At 43.5% G+C, this 15,862-nt stretch overlaps 1 protein-coding gene across 3 annotated transcripts in view; it reads right to left on the bottom strand.

The window, feature by feature from the left end:
* Nucleotides 1–15,862, bottom strand: part of UBE3D (ubiquitin protein ligase E3D) — a 194,251-nt gene that overhangs the window by 164,479 nt on the left and 13,910 nt on the right. For all 3 annotated transcript variants that reach the window (XM_067011252.1, XM_059083753.2, XM_067011253.1), the window contains exon 4: nucleotides 6,181–6,412. In XM_067011252.1, coding sequence (XP_066867353.1) covers nucleotides 6,181–6,412 — 232 coding nt within the window. The remainder of the gene's footprint in view (nucleotides 1–6,180; nucleotides 6,413–15,862) is intronic.

Below are 15,862 nucleotides of genomic sequence, written 5' to 3'. Positions count from 1 at the left end.
TCATATAATTCTATTTTTCCACTTAAGATACGCATTGTACCTGGAAAGAGAGCATTCTGGAACAAATTCCTGAAACACTGTTAAACTTTGAAAATCCAACTTTATCATTGGAGATACAGATTAAAACAGCTAGCAGTCACCTAATTATTAAGAAAACAGAAGACTAATCTTTTAGACATACAGAACAGAGGTTGGCGGGGGTGGGCAAACATGAGTGAAGGTGGTCGAAAGGTACAAACTAATTATAAAATAAGTCATGGGGCTGTAGTGTACAGTACGGCAACTATAGTTAACAATACTGTATTGCGTACTTGAAAGTTGCCTTAGTGAATCTTACAAGTTCTCATCACAAGAAAAAAAAGTTCTGTAACTATGTATGGTGATGGATGTTAACTAAACTTACTGTCATGATCATTTTGAAGTGCATACGAATACTGAATCGCTATGTTGCATACCTAAAAGTAGTAAAACGTCAATTACACCTTAATAAAAAAAATCTTACTGACTTATAGTTTGTTATAAGAGATGATATTATAATTAAAATCATGGTGGTTAAGAGCCTGGAGTCTGGGGCCAGACCTCCTAAGTTCAAATCCCAGCTCTGTTACTTACTAGATATGTAAACATGGGCAAGTTAATTAACCTGTTTCGGTTTCTTCATCTGTAAGATGAAATCGACAGTAGTATTGACTCATAGAGCTGTTTATTAGGATCTAAAACGGAGTGCTGTAAAACACTGTCCCTGGCACGTGGGCCACTGCTAGGCAGATGTTACGTAAATAAAATACACTTTTTGCACACGTCATTCAAGAAATGGGCAGAAAACCCATACCTTCCCACAAAGGTATAGCGTTTTTTGTCTGTATGTGCTGCTAGTAACTAATAGAGCTGATATTTAAATCCAGGTCCCTTTGATGCTAGAGCTTATGCTTCCTAAGCACTATGCCATGTGTTTTCCAAACTAATTCATAGAATCAATTCAGTGGGTGACACCCTGAATTTTTAAAGAAATATGAAATAGAATGGAACAGAAAATATCACCGTGCTTCAAACGTAGTGTAAGTAGTTCTTTAAGAAACATCTACTTGAGGTGCATCTGTGTCTCTGTGTGTGCATTATTAGATCTTAATGTAAAAAGATTATTATACAGTTCTTACTTTAGTTAGAGGTCAAAAACAAAAAAAAGTCAAAAGCCACAGACATAGAAACGAAGGCAGATGCCAATTTGTTTAGGTCCAGGCAAGGTTATAGGAAGACGACAGCTTAGAAACCAAGCATGCTCAACTGTAAAGTTTCACATTTTGGCAGTTTCATGCTTTCTTACAATAAAATCTATCTGTATGGCTCCAAATTGGTATTAAAGACACTTTTTAAAGGATCCTATTTCGTACAAGTTAAATCAGACTATCCTCATTAAATCTTACCAAATACTAAGGGCTTTACTAAAAACTAATACAGGTTGTTGGAATAGCAATGCTTAAGAAGGGATTTTTCTATTCGAAGCAAAAAATGTTTTCTCAGGTGCTGTTATGTATTTCATTTATCATTGCTCTTATAGCACATTTTGCTTTGTCTTTCAATGAAGCAGAAAAAGTGGGTTTTGTTGGTTGGTTTTTAAAATAAAATGCTACCTTTTCAACACATGGGTAATCAGGATTTTAAAATCTGATCAATGATAAAACAAATTAGGGCTTCCCTGGTGGTGCAGTGGTTGAGAGTCCGCCTGCCGATGCAGGGGAAACGGGTTCGTGCCCCGGTCCGGGAAGATCCCACGTGCCGCGGAGCGGCTGGGCCCGTGGGCCGTGGCCGCTGAGCCTGTGCTCCGTCCGCAACGGGAGAGGCCACAGCAGTAAGAGGCCCGTGTACCGCAAAAAAAAAAAAAAAAAAAAATTACTTCAAACAACCAAATGTGTGAATTTTGATTCAAACAAATTTTACTGACATTAGAAGATACTTCTAATAAAATTTGTAAAATCTGTATATGGCCTGGTATTGTACCATCGAGTGTTCATTTTGTCTGGTGTGAAAATGACACTGTGTTCATGTGAAAAACAACAATCCGTATGGGGTGAAATGACATAATGTCTGGGATTTGCTTTAAAGCACTTCAGCGAAAAACTAAAAATAAAATGGGCAGGTGAAGCATACTTTATGAATCAAGATGACTGGTATACAGAAGTTCATAATTCTATGTTTTATGTTTGGGAAGGTTTACAAAGTTCAACACGTTATTCTAAGAAAAACAAAAAAGAGAGACCCTCATGGGTTTAACAAGACAAACAAATAACCAAAAAAAAGGTAAAACTCTTAGTCATACTCGCCAGGTAAAATACCACTGTTCAATTTCATTTGTTCTTTAAAATATAGGTTGAAGTCATCAGTGTGGCTTATGTACTTCTGTCTAGAATAATAATATGAATCTTATAAAAGACTGAGGTTCCACCTCTATCATCAACCTGTTGTAAGACGCAAAATTTTTATTATGGTGAAATGAAAAATATTGTGAAATAAATATTCAGTAGATGTCTTTTGAAAAGCAAAGATATATACTGTCACGTTCACAGAGGCACAAATGACACACTGTACACATATGGGGTTATTCAAGGAAAGGAATAAGTGTTGGACTTTGTTTATGCTATTTTTTGTCATTTATGAATATTTTAGTTCAAGAGATATGCTTTGGAGTAATTCATTATCAAATACTCCTTAAGCAGAATTAAATATACATTTCTCATGGTGAGGTGAGTTATCTCTTAAAATCCTTTTCCACAATTAAAATAGATTTTTATAATCTCTCACAAGCAGAGGCAGAAATTACTACTACCGCACAGAATGCACCATTAATGTCTGAGAAGCTAAACAGTCTTGACCTTTTATTTTGTTTTCTATTTGTTTTTGGTTTTGTTTTTTTTTGTGGTAGGTACACAGGCCTCTCACTGTTGCAGCCTCTCCCGTTGCGGAGCACAGGCTCCGGACGCGCAGGCGCAGCGGCCACGGCTCACGGGCCCAGCCGCTCCGCGGCACGTGGGATCCTCCCGGACCGGGGCACGAACCCGCGTCCCCTGCATTGGCAGGCAGGCGGACTCTCAACCACTGCGCCACCAGGGAAGCCCTTGACCTTTTAAATTAACATATTACAATGCTTTTAATTCTGTTAAAGAGAAATTCTGCTTTGCAGTGCATTTTTCTTGACCTATGCTTAAAGGAAATAATAAAGCAAGTTGCGCAAAGCAGCAGCCTAGCAGCGTAGGAACTCTACAGAGCAAACATGAAAGACAGACATTGTTGTGGACTGATTAAATCAATATATCTGCAAGATGGCACCGCTGCTCGGAGAGGTGAATCAGTCTCCTGTCCTCGTTTTTATTTTCTTTTGTGTTGCTTCCATTTCTAAGGACCCTTGATATTGTCTCGCCAAAAAAATGTTTCCCAAGAGATACCATTAGGATGCTGTGTCGCCATGTGACATTTCAAAACCCTGCTAGATGGCTAGACTGGGTGATATGAGGAACAGGTTTTCAATAGCACAGAGAAGCCTTGTTCCCACAAAACCCTTGAGAGTACTGTTTAAGGAGTCCCTCCAAATTTATGTTACTATTTTGGTCACAGGCATATTCTTTCAACTGCAGCAATATGTAATTAAAGTGAAACTTTCATCTAGGCTACCTTGAAAACAATCTTGTTAACAGCAGCTTGGCATGATGGTAATTTCCCAGTCTCCTTGATACTTAAAAAACTGTAACGTCTCAATATAAAGGGTCTTCCTTTAACACGTGGGATGGCTGTCCACAATTAAGAGGAATTCTTATAAATGGCATCATGTAACTGATAAAGACATAAATGTGAGGAATCGACTTCCATACAGAAGGCAGAGTTCATCAGAAAGGAAACTCATGGTTTTTCTTATTTAATCTTTCCCGCTCCTCTTCTCATATCTTCCAAACATTTAAAAAATGTATAGCTTAGGGCTTCCCTGGTGGCGCAGTGGTTGGGGGTCCGCCTGCCGATACAGGGGACGCGGGTTTGTGCCCCGGTCTGGGAAGATCCCACGTGCCGCGGAGCGGCTGGGCCCGTGAGCCATGGCCGCTGAGCCTGCGCATCCGGAGCCTGTGCTCTGCGACGGGAGAGGCCACAACAGTGAGAGGCCCGCGTACCGCAAAAAAAAAAAAAAAAAAAAAAAAAAATGTATAGCTTAATTATAAAAATGAATAAAACATAAAGTACTAGGATAGAAATTTAGATTAAAATATAATTTTACTTTAACCATATTAAATGTAATTATACCATAGATTTATATTATGTGCTTACCATTTATCTTTTAAAAATATAGAAGGCTATAGCACTAGAATTTGGGGGGGGGGCTGTTCTTATACATATTTATATATACACATTAGAATATATACATACATTTTATCTAATATATATTATCTAATACACACACGTATACACACTGAAAAGCAGTGGAGATCAAAGGAAATATGAAGGGTTATGATTTTACTACAGGTAAAGACACATACAGAGAGAGTTGGGGAGAGGAGGAGAGCGAGAGACAGTAAAGTACTACAATTTTAAATAAACCTAATGGTAAAGGGATTTGTGTTTATGGTGAAAGATGAGATACTTACATAATTTAAACAGATAACAGCTTAACCTCGATATCTGACAAACTTACTTAATCTCCCGCAAATTAGAAAACAGTTCTATAAACTAGCTGACAACCTAAGAGCTGCAGACTGCTGCGTGTTTCCTAGGGTGGCTCAGTTCTCATTACAAAAATTAAATGAGTTCTAAATGAAATTTAACACACAATGCTTTTGTTCCTACCAATAATCAGATGTTAAAATGAAGGTTCTCTGGCAATGATTTTCTTAACTTTTAAAATCACATCAGGGCTTCCCTGGTGGCGCAGTGGTTGAGAATCCACCTGCCGATGCAGGGGACACGGGTTCGTGCCCCGGTCCGGGAAGATCCCACATGCCGCGGAGCGGCTGGGCCCGTGAGCCATGGCCGCTGAGCCTGAGCGTCCGGAGCCTGTGCTCCGCAACGGGAGAGGCCACAACAGTGAGAGGTCCACGTATTGGAAAAAAAAAAAAAAAGAGTAGCCCCTGCTCACTGCAACTAGAGATAAAGCCTGTGCGCAGCAACTAAGACCCAATGCAGCCAAAAAAATAAATAAATAAAATCACATCAGTATTGACTTGCCATCCAGGGAATGATTTCTCACAAGGGCCAAGTCAATGGCACTGATTTTCTTTTAAAGTAAGGTAAACCGCGTATTCTCTGCCGTGAGAGGAAATGGCCTTCTCCCCCCAGCAACTCTGAGAGCAGGAGCTGCCTGACCTCGCTCGTTAGGCATCAACTTGGAACCTGCAGTCCGAGCTTTACTTCCACGCTTGGGTTTCTCCACTTCCTCTTTTGCCTTGATGGCATCTGACTGTATGACACTAGCAGAAGTCTAGACTGCGGGCAGACACGGAAAATACCTGGACCTATCAGGACAGTGCATATCCTGAAGGCAAAGAACACATTTTATCTATCTATCTATCTATCCAGCTACAGCGGGTCTTCATCGCTGCACGCGGGCTCTTCTCTAGTTGCCGCGAGCCGGGGCTACTCTTTGTTGCGGCATGCGGGCTTCTCACTGCGGTGGCTTCTCTTGTTGTGGAGCATAGGCTCTACCGCGCGGGGTTCAGTAGTTGTGGCACGTGGGCTCAGTGGTTGTGGCGCACGGGCTTAGTTCCTCCACAGCATGTGGGATCCTCCCGGACCGGGGCTCGAACCCGTGTCCCCTGCATCGGCAGGCGGACTCTCAACCACTGCGCCACCAGAGAAGCCCCACATTTAATTTAAGTCAGACTGTGAGGATAAAATGTACATGGATTATGGAATATTGTCCTGAAAGCAAGGAGGGAGGGCATTCTGGTTTGTAAAACGGTAACATTCCCAAGTCTACGTGGGAAGAAGTCCTCTTCCCCTTCTTCCTCCTGCGCCCGCGGCTGTTTTGGTTTAAGGCCACATGCTTTTTCCATAAAAAAAAAAAAAAAAAGAGCAGAGCAACTGAAAATCATGGATTTGGGTCTTTAGAACCGTCTGTCACATGCCCTGAATGAAGAAAAGGGTGGGGAAAGCAGTTTTCCAAACCGACCTCTAAATGAGCATTTATCTCGAAAGACCTCTTACCATTTCTAAGTGGTTCTCAGAAGAAAGGCAGCGCGTGTCCGCTGGGGCTCCTTCAGGCCTCGGCTGCTGCAAATCATGTCTTAAGTTCACCAAGAAGAAGCAGTCTCCAGTGAGGCAGTCCCCCTCTCGTGGGTGAAGCGGCTTCCTAGCAAAGGGGTTGGGGTGGCAACACCACTCACCCACCAGAGCACCCCAGTTTTCGTGCGGCAGGGAGAGCAGCCTCAGCAGCCTCCTGGTGGAGAGAGGAGGGCAACGCTTTACAGGACGAGACGGGACCGCGCCACTCTCTTCATTCCATCAGCATAAAGCACGAGAGACACTCGTTAACCACATTACTTGCAGTGTTCTTTTTTCCCCTGATGGCACCAGTAATACAGCCTCACTGTGGACAGTTCTGAAAACACAGGCAGGTATAAAGCAAATAAAAACCATCCTTGCATGGACCCAGAGGTTGTCATGCTGAGCGAAGTTAAGTCAGACTTAACTTCACTTATTCCTAAGACAAATATCATATGATATCGCTTATATGCGGAATCTAAAAAAAAGGGCACAAGGGAACTTATTTACAAAACAGAAGCAGGTGTAGAAAACAAACTTACGGTTATCCTAAGGGGGGGGAGGGATAAGTTGGGAGACTGGGATTGACATACACACACTGCTATATATAAAACAGATAACTGATAAGGACCTACTGCAGAGCACAGGGAAGTCTACTCAGTACTCTGGAATGACCTATATGGGAACAGAATCTTAAAAACAGTGGCTATGTGTACATGTATAACTGATTCGCTTTGCTGTACACATGAAACTAACACAACACTGTAAATCAACCATACTCCAATAGAATTTTTTTTTTAATCCTTTCTTTACCACCCAAGGACAGGTAGCTATTTTTCTACATGACTGTATTTCTTTGCCAGCCTTTCAAGAGAGACAGCTGTACATAGGCACACAGTCTGGGATCAGAGGAAATACACAAACTGTATCTTGCTTTCATTGTTTTATTTAGCTGTATCATGATACTTAATGACTCCATTCTATTCCACAGGTATGCCAAAACTTTTTAGATCACTCCCTCACTGTTAGATATTTGGGTTTTGAGTATTTCATTATCAACAACCCTGTGATGAACAGTCCTAGAAAATCTGTATGCAGATCTGATTATTTCCTTGGGAAAGAAATCTTGTAAGTGGGACATTACAAGCACAAATGATGCGCTTTTTTTTTTTTTTTTTTTTTTGCGGTACGCGGACCTCTCACTGCTGTGGCCTCTCCCGTTGGAGGCGCATTTTAAAAATTTATTTATTTATTTTTGGCTGCATTGGCTCTTCATTGGTTCTTCGTGGCTGCGCGCGGGCTTTCTCTAGTTGTGGCGAGCAGGAGCTACTCTTCGTTGCGGTGCACGGGCTTCTTCTCACTGCGGTGGCTTCTCTTGTTGCAGAGGACGGGCTCTAGGCGTGCGGGCTTCAGTAGCTGTGGCACGGGAGCTCATTAGTTGTGGCACGCGGGCGCCAGAGAGCAGGCTCAGTGGTTGTGGCGCACGGGCTTAGTTGCTCCACGGCATGTGGGATCCTCCCGGACCGGGGCCTGAACCCGTGTCCCCTGCATTAGCAGGCGGATTCTTAACCACTGCACCACGAGGGAAGTCCCAATGTGCATATTTTTAAAACTCAATTCCTATATTGACAAACTGCTTTCCCGAAAGGCTATACCAATCCATAATTCTTCCACTTACTTTTTTTCAGAATTGAATACTATCATTTTTCCATGTCATTGGTGAAAATGTTCTCAATACTGCTGTAACTGGCATTTCTTTAATTACTGGTGAGATTGAACTGGCTTTCATATTTATTCGCCACTGTGTTTCTTCTGTGAATCATGGTCAACAGCTATTTTCCAGTGAGATGTCAGTATGTTCTTATTAAACTGTACAAATATATTCTGTATTAAGAATATCAGTCCTTTGTCTAAAATCTGTGACAAATACTTTTCCAGTGTTATTGCCTCTAATTTGGTTAACATGTCTTAAATTTCAAGTCATCCAACCCTTTCTTCTGTGATTTCTCTCATTACTATTTTCTATAAACTTTTTATTTGGGCGTAATTTTACATTTACAGAAAAGTTACAAAGATAGTAGAAACAGTTTTCCTACATACTTCACCCAGCTTTCCCTAATGCTAACATCTTACATAACCAGGGAGGATCTGTCAAAACTACTGACTTTATCTGGATTCCCCTAGTTTTTCCACTAAAGTCCTCTCTTTCTGTTCCAGGATCCAGTTCACGACACACAGCGTTTAGTCACGTTTCCCTCAGCTCCTCTGCTCTGTGGCAGCCTTGCCTTGTTTTTCAGGACCTTGAGATTTTTGCAGAGCACCGGTCAGGTATTTTACAGAATATCCCTCGCTTGAGTTCGTCTGGTATTTTCTCAAGATTAGACTGAGACTATGGGTTTGGGGGGGGGGGGTCTTTCACTGAGGAGACTTCTGATCACCCCAAACCCAGAGAAGACACTGTATCAATACGACTCACCCCTGGGATGTCACCCTTGATCACTTGGTTAAGGTGGCATTTGCAAGGTCCCTCCACTAGCAGAGCTCCTATTTCTGTCTTTCCACACTCTACCGTTTGGAAGTGCGTCATTAAACCCAGGCCACACTCAAGGGAAGAGAAATGAAGCTCCACTCTGTCGTTATTATTTATGCTTAGAACATCCTTACAATGAAGCAGCCCCTCCTCTTTGCTCCCAGTTTTTGTTTTAATGGTTTCATTTCTTTTCCTGTAGGAATATAGACACCTGAGACTTTCCCATGGTTTACCTCTTTTTTAATCTAAATTGGGAAGATTTCATCTAAATTTACCACTATTTTCATCTAAATTGGTCTAAGGGGAGAAGAAATGGAGGCAGGATGATGAGGACATTTCAAAATAATTTATCCCGGAAAAAAAAATACAACCTAACCAGAATACAAACATGCTTCTGGTCTTCCTAATGCCTTTGAATCTTGTGAAAGCTTAAAGCGCCCTGAACACTTGCTCACTTCTGCTCCAATCGACTGGACCATTTGCCTGCTAAGGATCAACTGTATTTGATCACAGACCTGTTTATGCCACCTTATGCATGTGTTTTTAGTTACATAATTTAACTGAACATGTTATTTTGTTACACATTATTTTAGTTACATAACTTAATCAAACACATAAACCAAGGAGATAGGAGTTGCTCTTCCTCTGAAAACTAAACATTTCAGTGTAGAGGAAAAGTCAGTTATTGAAAAACAAAATCACTGGTGGAATGTGGGAGATACAACTATAAAAAAACTGAGGCGAGGGAAAAAGAATAAAAATCTAGAATTCTGCAATCAGACTGCTTCAGTGTCTAACTTCTCATTCCACTTTAAAGAAACCTACACTGGAAACTCTGGATGATGAATTTAGGATGGCATAAGTGAAAAAAGCTGAAAGAGTCCATAGCAGCAGACTCATATGCAATAAAAAGATATTAGTTCCATACTAAAATACTCGTAAGTTAAGGTACATTTGCATGTTTTAAATGAAAATATTTAAGATGCAAATGTATCATTTTTAAATGGTTCCCTCACATGAACCCTTTTTCTTTGATTTCCCCAATCAACTCTGAGTCTCATAAAAGGGCAATTGTAACATGGAAGAGGGTGGACATTTAATTTTGACTCCCAAGGACTGAAGTAGGAACAATTACGAAATGCTGCACCACTAGCTTCACTCAAATTGCTGAGTCTATTAAGAGATTAAGAATCGATTCTTTCAACAAATACTTCCTAAAAGTCTACTACTAGGAGTCAGGCATTCTGCTGACAGAAAATATTAGTACGTACAGTCCCTCTGTCAAGGTATTCACATTCCAGTGGGAAATATACATCTATGAACAAATAACAAAACCAGAATACAACAAATGCTCGTAACAGAGCAGCAGTTCTAAATTCTTGGGAGTTGAGGGGGGGAAAGGGAGGGGATGGCTCAGACCCCTTTGAAAATCCGATGAAAGCGTTAGCCGCTTTCTTCAAACATACATTCCCACCTGCACACAAAATCTGCATATCACTGTAGGGGACTCAGGGACTCGCGAAGCCAATCCATGAATTCAGGGTAACATGTACAAAGTGCGAGGGAAGTAGAGTGCCGCTGGACTTCAGAGAAGAGGTAACATCTGAGCTGGCCTTTGAAGGATGAATAGGAGTTCTCCAGGCACTGAAAGGAACTAGGGGCATCACAGGTGTAGGAAACAATACGAAGACAGGCACCATATATGTTTAACTTGCCACTGGGGTCCCAGTGTCTGACTCACAGTGTAAGCTCTTAAATACAGGAATGAACTAACACGCGTCGGTAACTGTAACGTGTGAGGCCCCTGGTTGGGTCTGCAGCATACTCGGATGAAAGGATTAACAAGAATTTTCCTTTGCTTGAGAATCTGACCTTTGGTTTGACCACGTAGACCTGTTACCCTGGAAGCCAGGTAGATAGATGGTAGGCATTGATTCTATTGCTAGGCAACACTGACGATGGTAAAAATGATCCTTGGTTGGTATATTGCATCTGGACTAGGAGGAAGTTTGAATGAGCTGTAAATATTAGATGAGGATGCCATACTTTAAACTTCCCTGAATGTAGGTCTTTGTGGGGAACCCTAGAAACTATGCCAAAGAATTATCCCAAGAGCTACTGGCTGCTTAGGGCATGAGGCTTCTTCTCGGGGTAGCTCCTGCACCTGCCAGATACGAATCTTGCACTTTGTACCTGGAACCGTGTCACATGGGGAGACGAGGGTCCCCAGAGGGGTATAGGACCTGCCATTTGCCTGAACTGCTGAGGGGAACGCCTCCCACTGCCCCGAAGGCGAGAAACGTGTCCTGTGGTAGCCTTGTGAGTCCACACATGTAGTTGAACTTAAGAAAACCTCAGGGGGGGGCACCACCCACACCTTATTCCAGGTACTGCTTACTACAACTTTGGGAGATGAGAATTTCCCTTCCCCTGTTACAGAGAAGGAAAGGGAGGCTCAGAAATGTGAGACAATCTCTACAAGCTCACAGAGTCAGAGCTGATAAAGGAAGGCGGGGTCATGACCCAGGTCTTCCGGACTCCAGACTAACTCTCTCCCTTGGAATATATTCCCTCTCCTGGTAACACAGAGCATCAGTAAAGGGGACAGGGAAGGCGGGATGGTACAGGCCACATGGCATGTGACACGTCACCCTAAGGGGCGGGAACTCGGTTCTACCGATAGCGGGGGAGCATCACAGAATTCAGGGTGCGGGAGTGACGGGTCGGATTTGAATTTTTACCAAGATGAGGAGGAAGACAAACAAAGGTGCCTGTTGAGAGTAAGAGCTGGGACTAAATAGGCTCCTAGATCTTCTCCATCACTAAGATTCTCTGTCCCCTGACACTTTGCACGCAGTGCCAATAAACAGACGCTCAATACGGCAGCAAAGGCAGCAATGTCAAAACCTCATACGTGCTCAGAAGTGAAACTGCACTGAGACTTAGAGAGATCTGGGAGCGCTGACGCACATTCGCACACAATGTGGCATCTCAGACTTAACTTGACCCTGTATCACGGTGAATAAAAGCTATACTATATCCCATAGCTATCTATGTAAGACATCGAGCAAGAAAGAGCCTAATTCACAAGTCATTGCAAAGATAAAAGTGTTTTTACGGCCGAAAGAAATTTTCTGATGTTTGGAAAAAACATAAAACCTTTAAGAACAAAAGATGTATTTTAATCACAGCTCTCCTGAAAGTGTATCTATCGAAAACCCTGAAACTTTGATATGATCTACTTCCCAAGAGAACTTTCAAAAGAAAATAGATACCACATTTTTTTCAAGGTAGTTTTTATGTAAAAACCTGCTGAAGCTCAGAAAAAGAGTGAAATGATTTCTTGAACATTCTCTCAGCTTAAGATTCTATGGTGAACAGCAACACATGCTTTTAATTAATTAAAATGTTTTAGTTATTTTTAACGTATCTTAAGCATAAGCTTTGGGGGAAAAAAACTTAAAATGCACAATTTTATTTTATTTATTTTTTTTAACTTGCTCAATGAGTATAAACAACTTTTAGTCTTTTAGTTCGTATTGCCAAATTGCCTTCAGAAAAAAAATGATCAATTTAAAGATCCACCACTAACGTTGAAAAGTATCCATTTTACTACATTTTAAAGTGCACAACTTTAATAAATGTTATTGATTGGTGGTGTTTATTTAAAACTTAAACATAGACAAGAAAATGAAATGCCTTAACTTTAAAATCAACCATTAATCAGTGATATTAACAACGGCAATACAGAGATTTCACATTGGATTAGAACCAAGTGGGCAATAAGAATTTTTTTTTTTTTTTTTTTGGCTGTGTTGGGTCTTCGTTTCTGTGCGAGGTCCCTCTCCAGTTGCGGCGAATGGGGGCCACTCTTCATCGCGGTGCGCGAGCCTCTCATTATCATGGCCTCTCCTGTTGCGGAGCACAGGCTCCAGACGCGCAGGCTCAGCGGCCACGGCTCACGGCCCCAGTTGCTCCGCGGCATGTGGGATCTCCCCGGACCAGGGCTCGAACCCGTGTCCCCTGCATTAGCAGGCAGATTCTCAACCACTGCGCCACCAGGGAAGCCCAGCAGTAAGAATTTTAAGAAAAATATCAAATATCTAAAGCTCAAAATATAGCCACTAGAATATAGATAAGCTGGCGTTATTATTTCTTCCAAAAGTTTGTACAATGTTACCACTAATTCAGTGTGTGCCTGTCCTCTCTTCTCCCTCTTTGTTTTCTTTCACAGAAAAGTGGCTATTCATAAGAGTTGCTGTTTTCAGACTACAATAATAGCTGGTCTGTCAAATGGACCCATCGACTAGTTGGATATTCTGACATCTCTTAATGTTTCCGTTAAGTCCATTCTGCTTGCTACCTGCTAGAGTTTCAATGCCCTCATAGCTGCTGGGCTGACACCCAGCTCTGCTGGTGCCGGTGGAACCAGGAGGGCCTTTCCAGAGACCTTGGGAGACCTCTCAAAATGACTGAAAATCAGGCTGAGGTTTCAAAGTCTGTTTGGCCAACCGAGATAATTCAAGTCTGACATGAATTTATTTCTAAAAGACATAACAAATTCCAAACACAACGACCATTTAGCTGTTTCTGAGACTGACCACTGTGCACTAAATTTCATTATTATTGTAGCTGGATATTAGGCACTGTTAACAAGAGAAGGATCAAAAATTGTACATGTTTGGACAGTTCTTGGAGAAAACCTCTGCTGAACTGGTAAGAATGCAAATTGGAGAACTTCATTGTAAAGGAACAAGGCATTATTTTCAAACAACCAAACAAATGGCTAGGAACGTGTGATTCTGCATGAAGAAAGAAGACTGCTATAATTAGCAGATTTCATGTACCCCGGTGCTAGTAAGTATTAAAAGCCATTAATGAGTCTTAATAGGTTAAACAGTCTTCGGCACCTATAATTTGCTTGACAAGAATCTTTTTCATTAAGAAAAATAAAAAAGGAACGAGCATTAGTCTTGCACTATCCAGATAATCACGATTTACAGAACTCAAGGTGCAACCTTTCGAGGTTCACTAAGCAGAGAATCTTCACGCTGGCAGGACTCTTATAGGTCTATCTAACTGAACCTCCGAATTTCACAGATGAGGAAACTGAGAACCAAAGTGACTTGTTCCCAGACAGAAAGGCTGGCCGGTAAGCACATCTTAACTCAGCTCCATTGCTCCCAATACAAGAGCTCCTGCTAAGACAAAGCACCATATTCCAAGATGCCTTCCTGAAAAGGATGCCGACAAAGAGTTGAGTACAGCACATACGTGCCGCCTCGGAAATACCTCTGGTTCTACTTTCCACTCAACCAGCACAGACGTCCTCACCACCTGCGTGGCACAGGTAACTGAGGGAGAAGTGAGAAGACCGCTGGGCTCGATGCAAACGGTCAGCAGGACACCCTTGGGCAGACACAGGAGGAAGCATGTCTTTGCATCAGACCGAGAGCCACGGGGCCTGCTGCCGAAGAGTGAAACGGAAGCAAAGCCTCCCGTCGCCTACTAAGGACTTCTCCGCATTGCTCGAGAGGCCCCCCGGTGCCAGGCGCGCGTGTGTGACAGGCAAAGGGGTCCGGGGAAGCCTCGTGAAGTGAGCAAGGCCTAAGTCACGTCCACTGTGGGCCTTCTCGCACAGAAAAAGGGAGCGAGGGGGTCATTTCCCCGGCACGCCTAAAAAATACGGAGTCCTGAATCAGAAAGGCCCGAAACGCTGTACTAGATAACCTGCTAGCTCGCCAACGAGGCCAATTACGGAGAAGGGGGTGGAAGGGGGCTGTACAGCCAACTAGAAAGAGCTTGTCGAGGATTTACTGTTACACGTGTTACAGCCTTAAGTGTAACCCGACGGTCGGGAGGACGGACTCCAAGCCCTCCGAGCTCTCAAGTCCAGGGTCGTCAACAGGACTGACACAAAAGAGAAGACGCGGTATCAGCCGATGACGGACGAGCACACCCTTCAGGCCAAGCACAGCGGGGATAGTATGTTACTCCAGGTCAACTCGCTGCTCTGTGGCTGTCAGGCCTCTCACTTGTCGTAGAGGCGCACGCGTTTCAGACGCGGCGTCTGAGAGCTAAACCAAAGCCGGAAGTAGACCGAGAGCAGGGAAGCCGTCCGCGTTAAAGTCCAGGGCGACCTGGGATGCTCGGGCCGTTCCAGGCTCCGGCGGGCCTACCCCTGACGGCGCGCTCTGCGGCCCCCTCAGCCTTAGGGAGCCTCAGTGAGGACGTCCTCCCTGCCCTGCAGACTCGGAGTCAGCCCGCGGCTTCCCCGAGGTAATCACTCAGAGGGTGCTCCGCTCGCAAGCCCCCCACGCACACCACCGTAGCCCTCCGCAACCTCCTCCACCCGGGATGCCGCCGGGAATCAGAGAGCAAGCGAGAGACGCTGAGGGAGGCCCGGAAGAAGCACCCCGACGTTTACTTACTCGAGTCACCCGGGCGAGAACTTACAGAGAACGCCCTCCTCCTCGGGCCGCGAGGCTGCTGCTGGGGGCGGTGGTGAGGGCAAGAATTACGGCAGGAGCTGTCACATACTGAGTGCTTAGCACTTATACTCATTCGCCCCTCCCCCAGACCCTATGGGGGTAGCTCTTGTTGTCATCTTTATTTTTGTAATAATAAAAAAAAAAAAAAAAAAATGAAGGCACAGAGTGGGTAAGTAACTTCCCCCCAAGGTCACAGCTAGTAACCGGTAGACACAAACACGGACAGACTGGCTTCCGGGTCTGGACCACCAGCCACTACACAACACTGCACGCTAAATATGAGTGCGTAGGACTATCCCGCACCCAAAGCCTACAGTTCAAGCGGGAAGACAGGCGAATAAACCTCCGAGGAGCACGCAAACCAACCCAGGGTTCAGGAGAGGCTCCCAGCAGACATCTGCTGAATCCCTCCACGGAGACCTGGAACACTGGAGGAGGAGGGGTCTCATGTAAGTCTCCAAGGAAACCCATCCAACAAAGAGCTCTAAATTCTGCCTTTAAATATCGTCAACGGGGACTTCCCTGGTGGCGCAGTGGTTAAGAATCCACCTGCCGATGCACAGGACACGGGTTCAAGCACTGGTCTGGGAAGACCCCACATACC

This window comes from Kogia breviceps, chromosome 13 (genome assembly GCF_026419965.1).
Source record: "Kogia breviceps isolate mKogBre1 chromosome 13, mKogBre1 haplotype 1, whole genome shotgun sequence".
Lineage (NCBI taxonomy): Eukaryota > Metazoa > Chordata > Mammalia > Artiodactyla > Physeteridae > Kogia > Kogia breviceps.
This window is presented reverse-complemented; position numbering and strand designations above follow the sequence as displayed.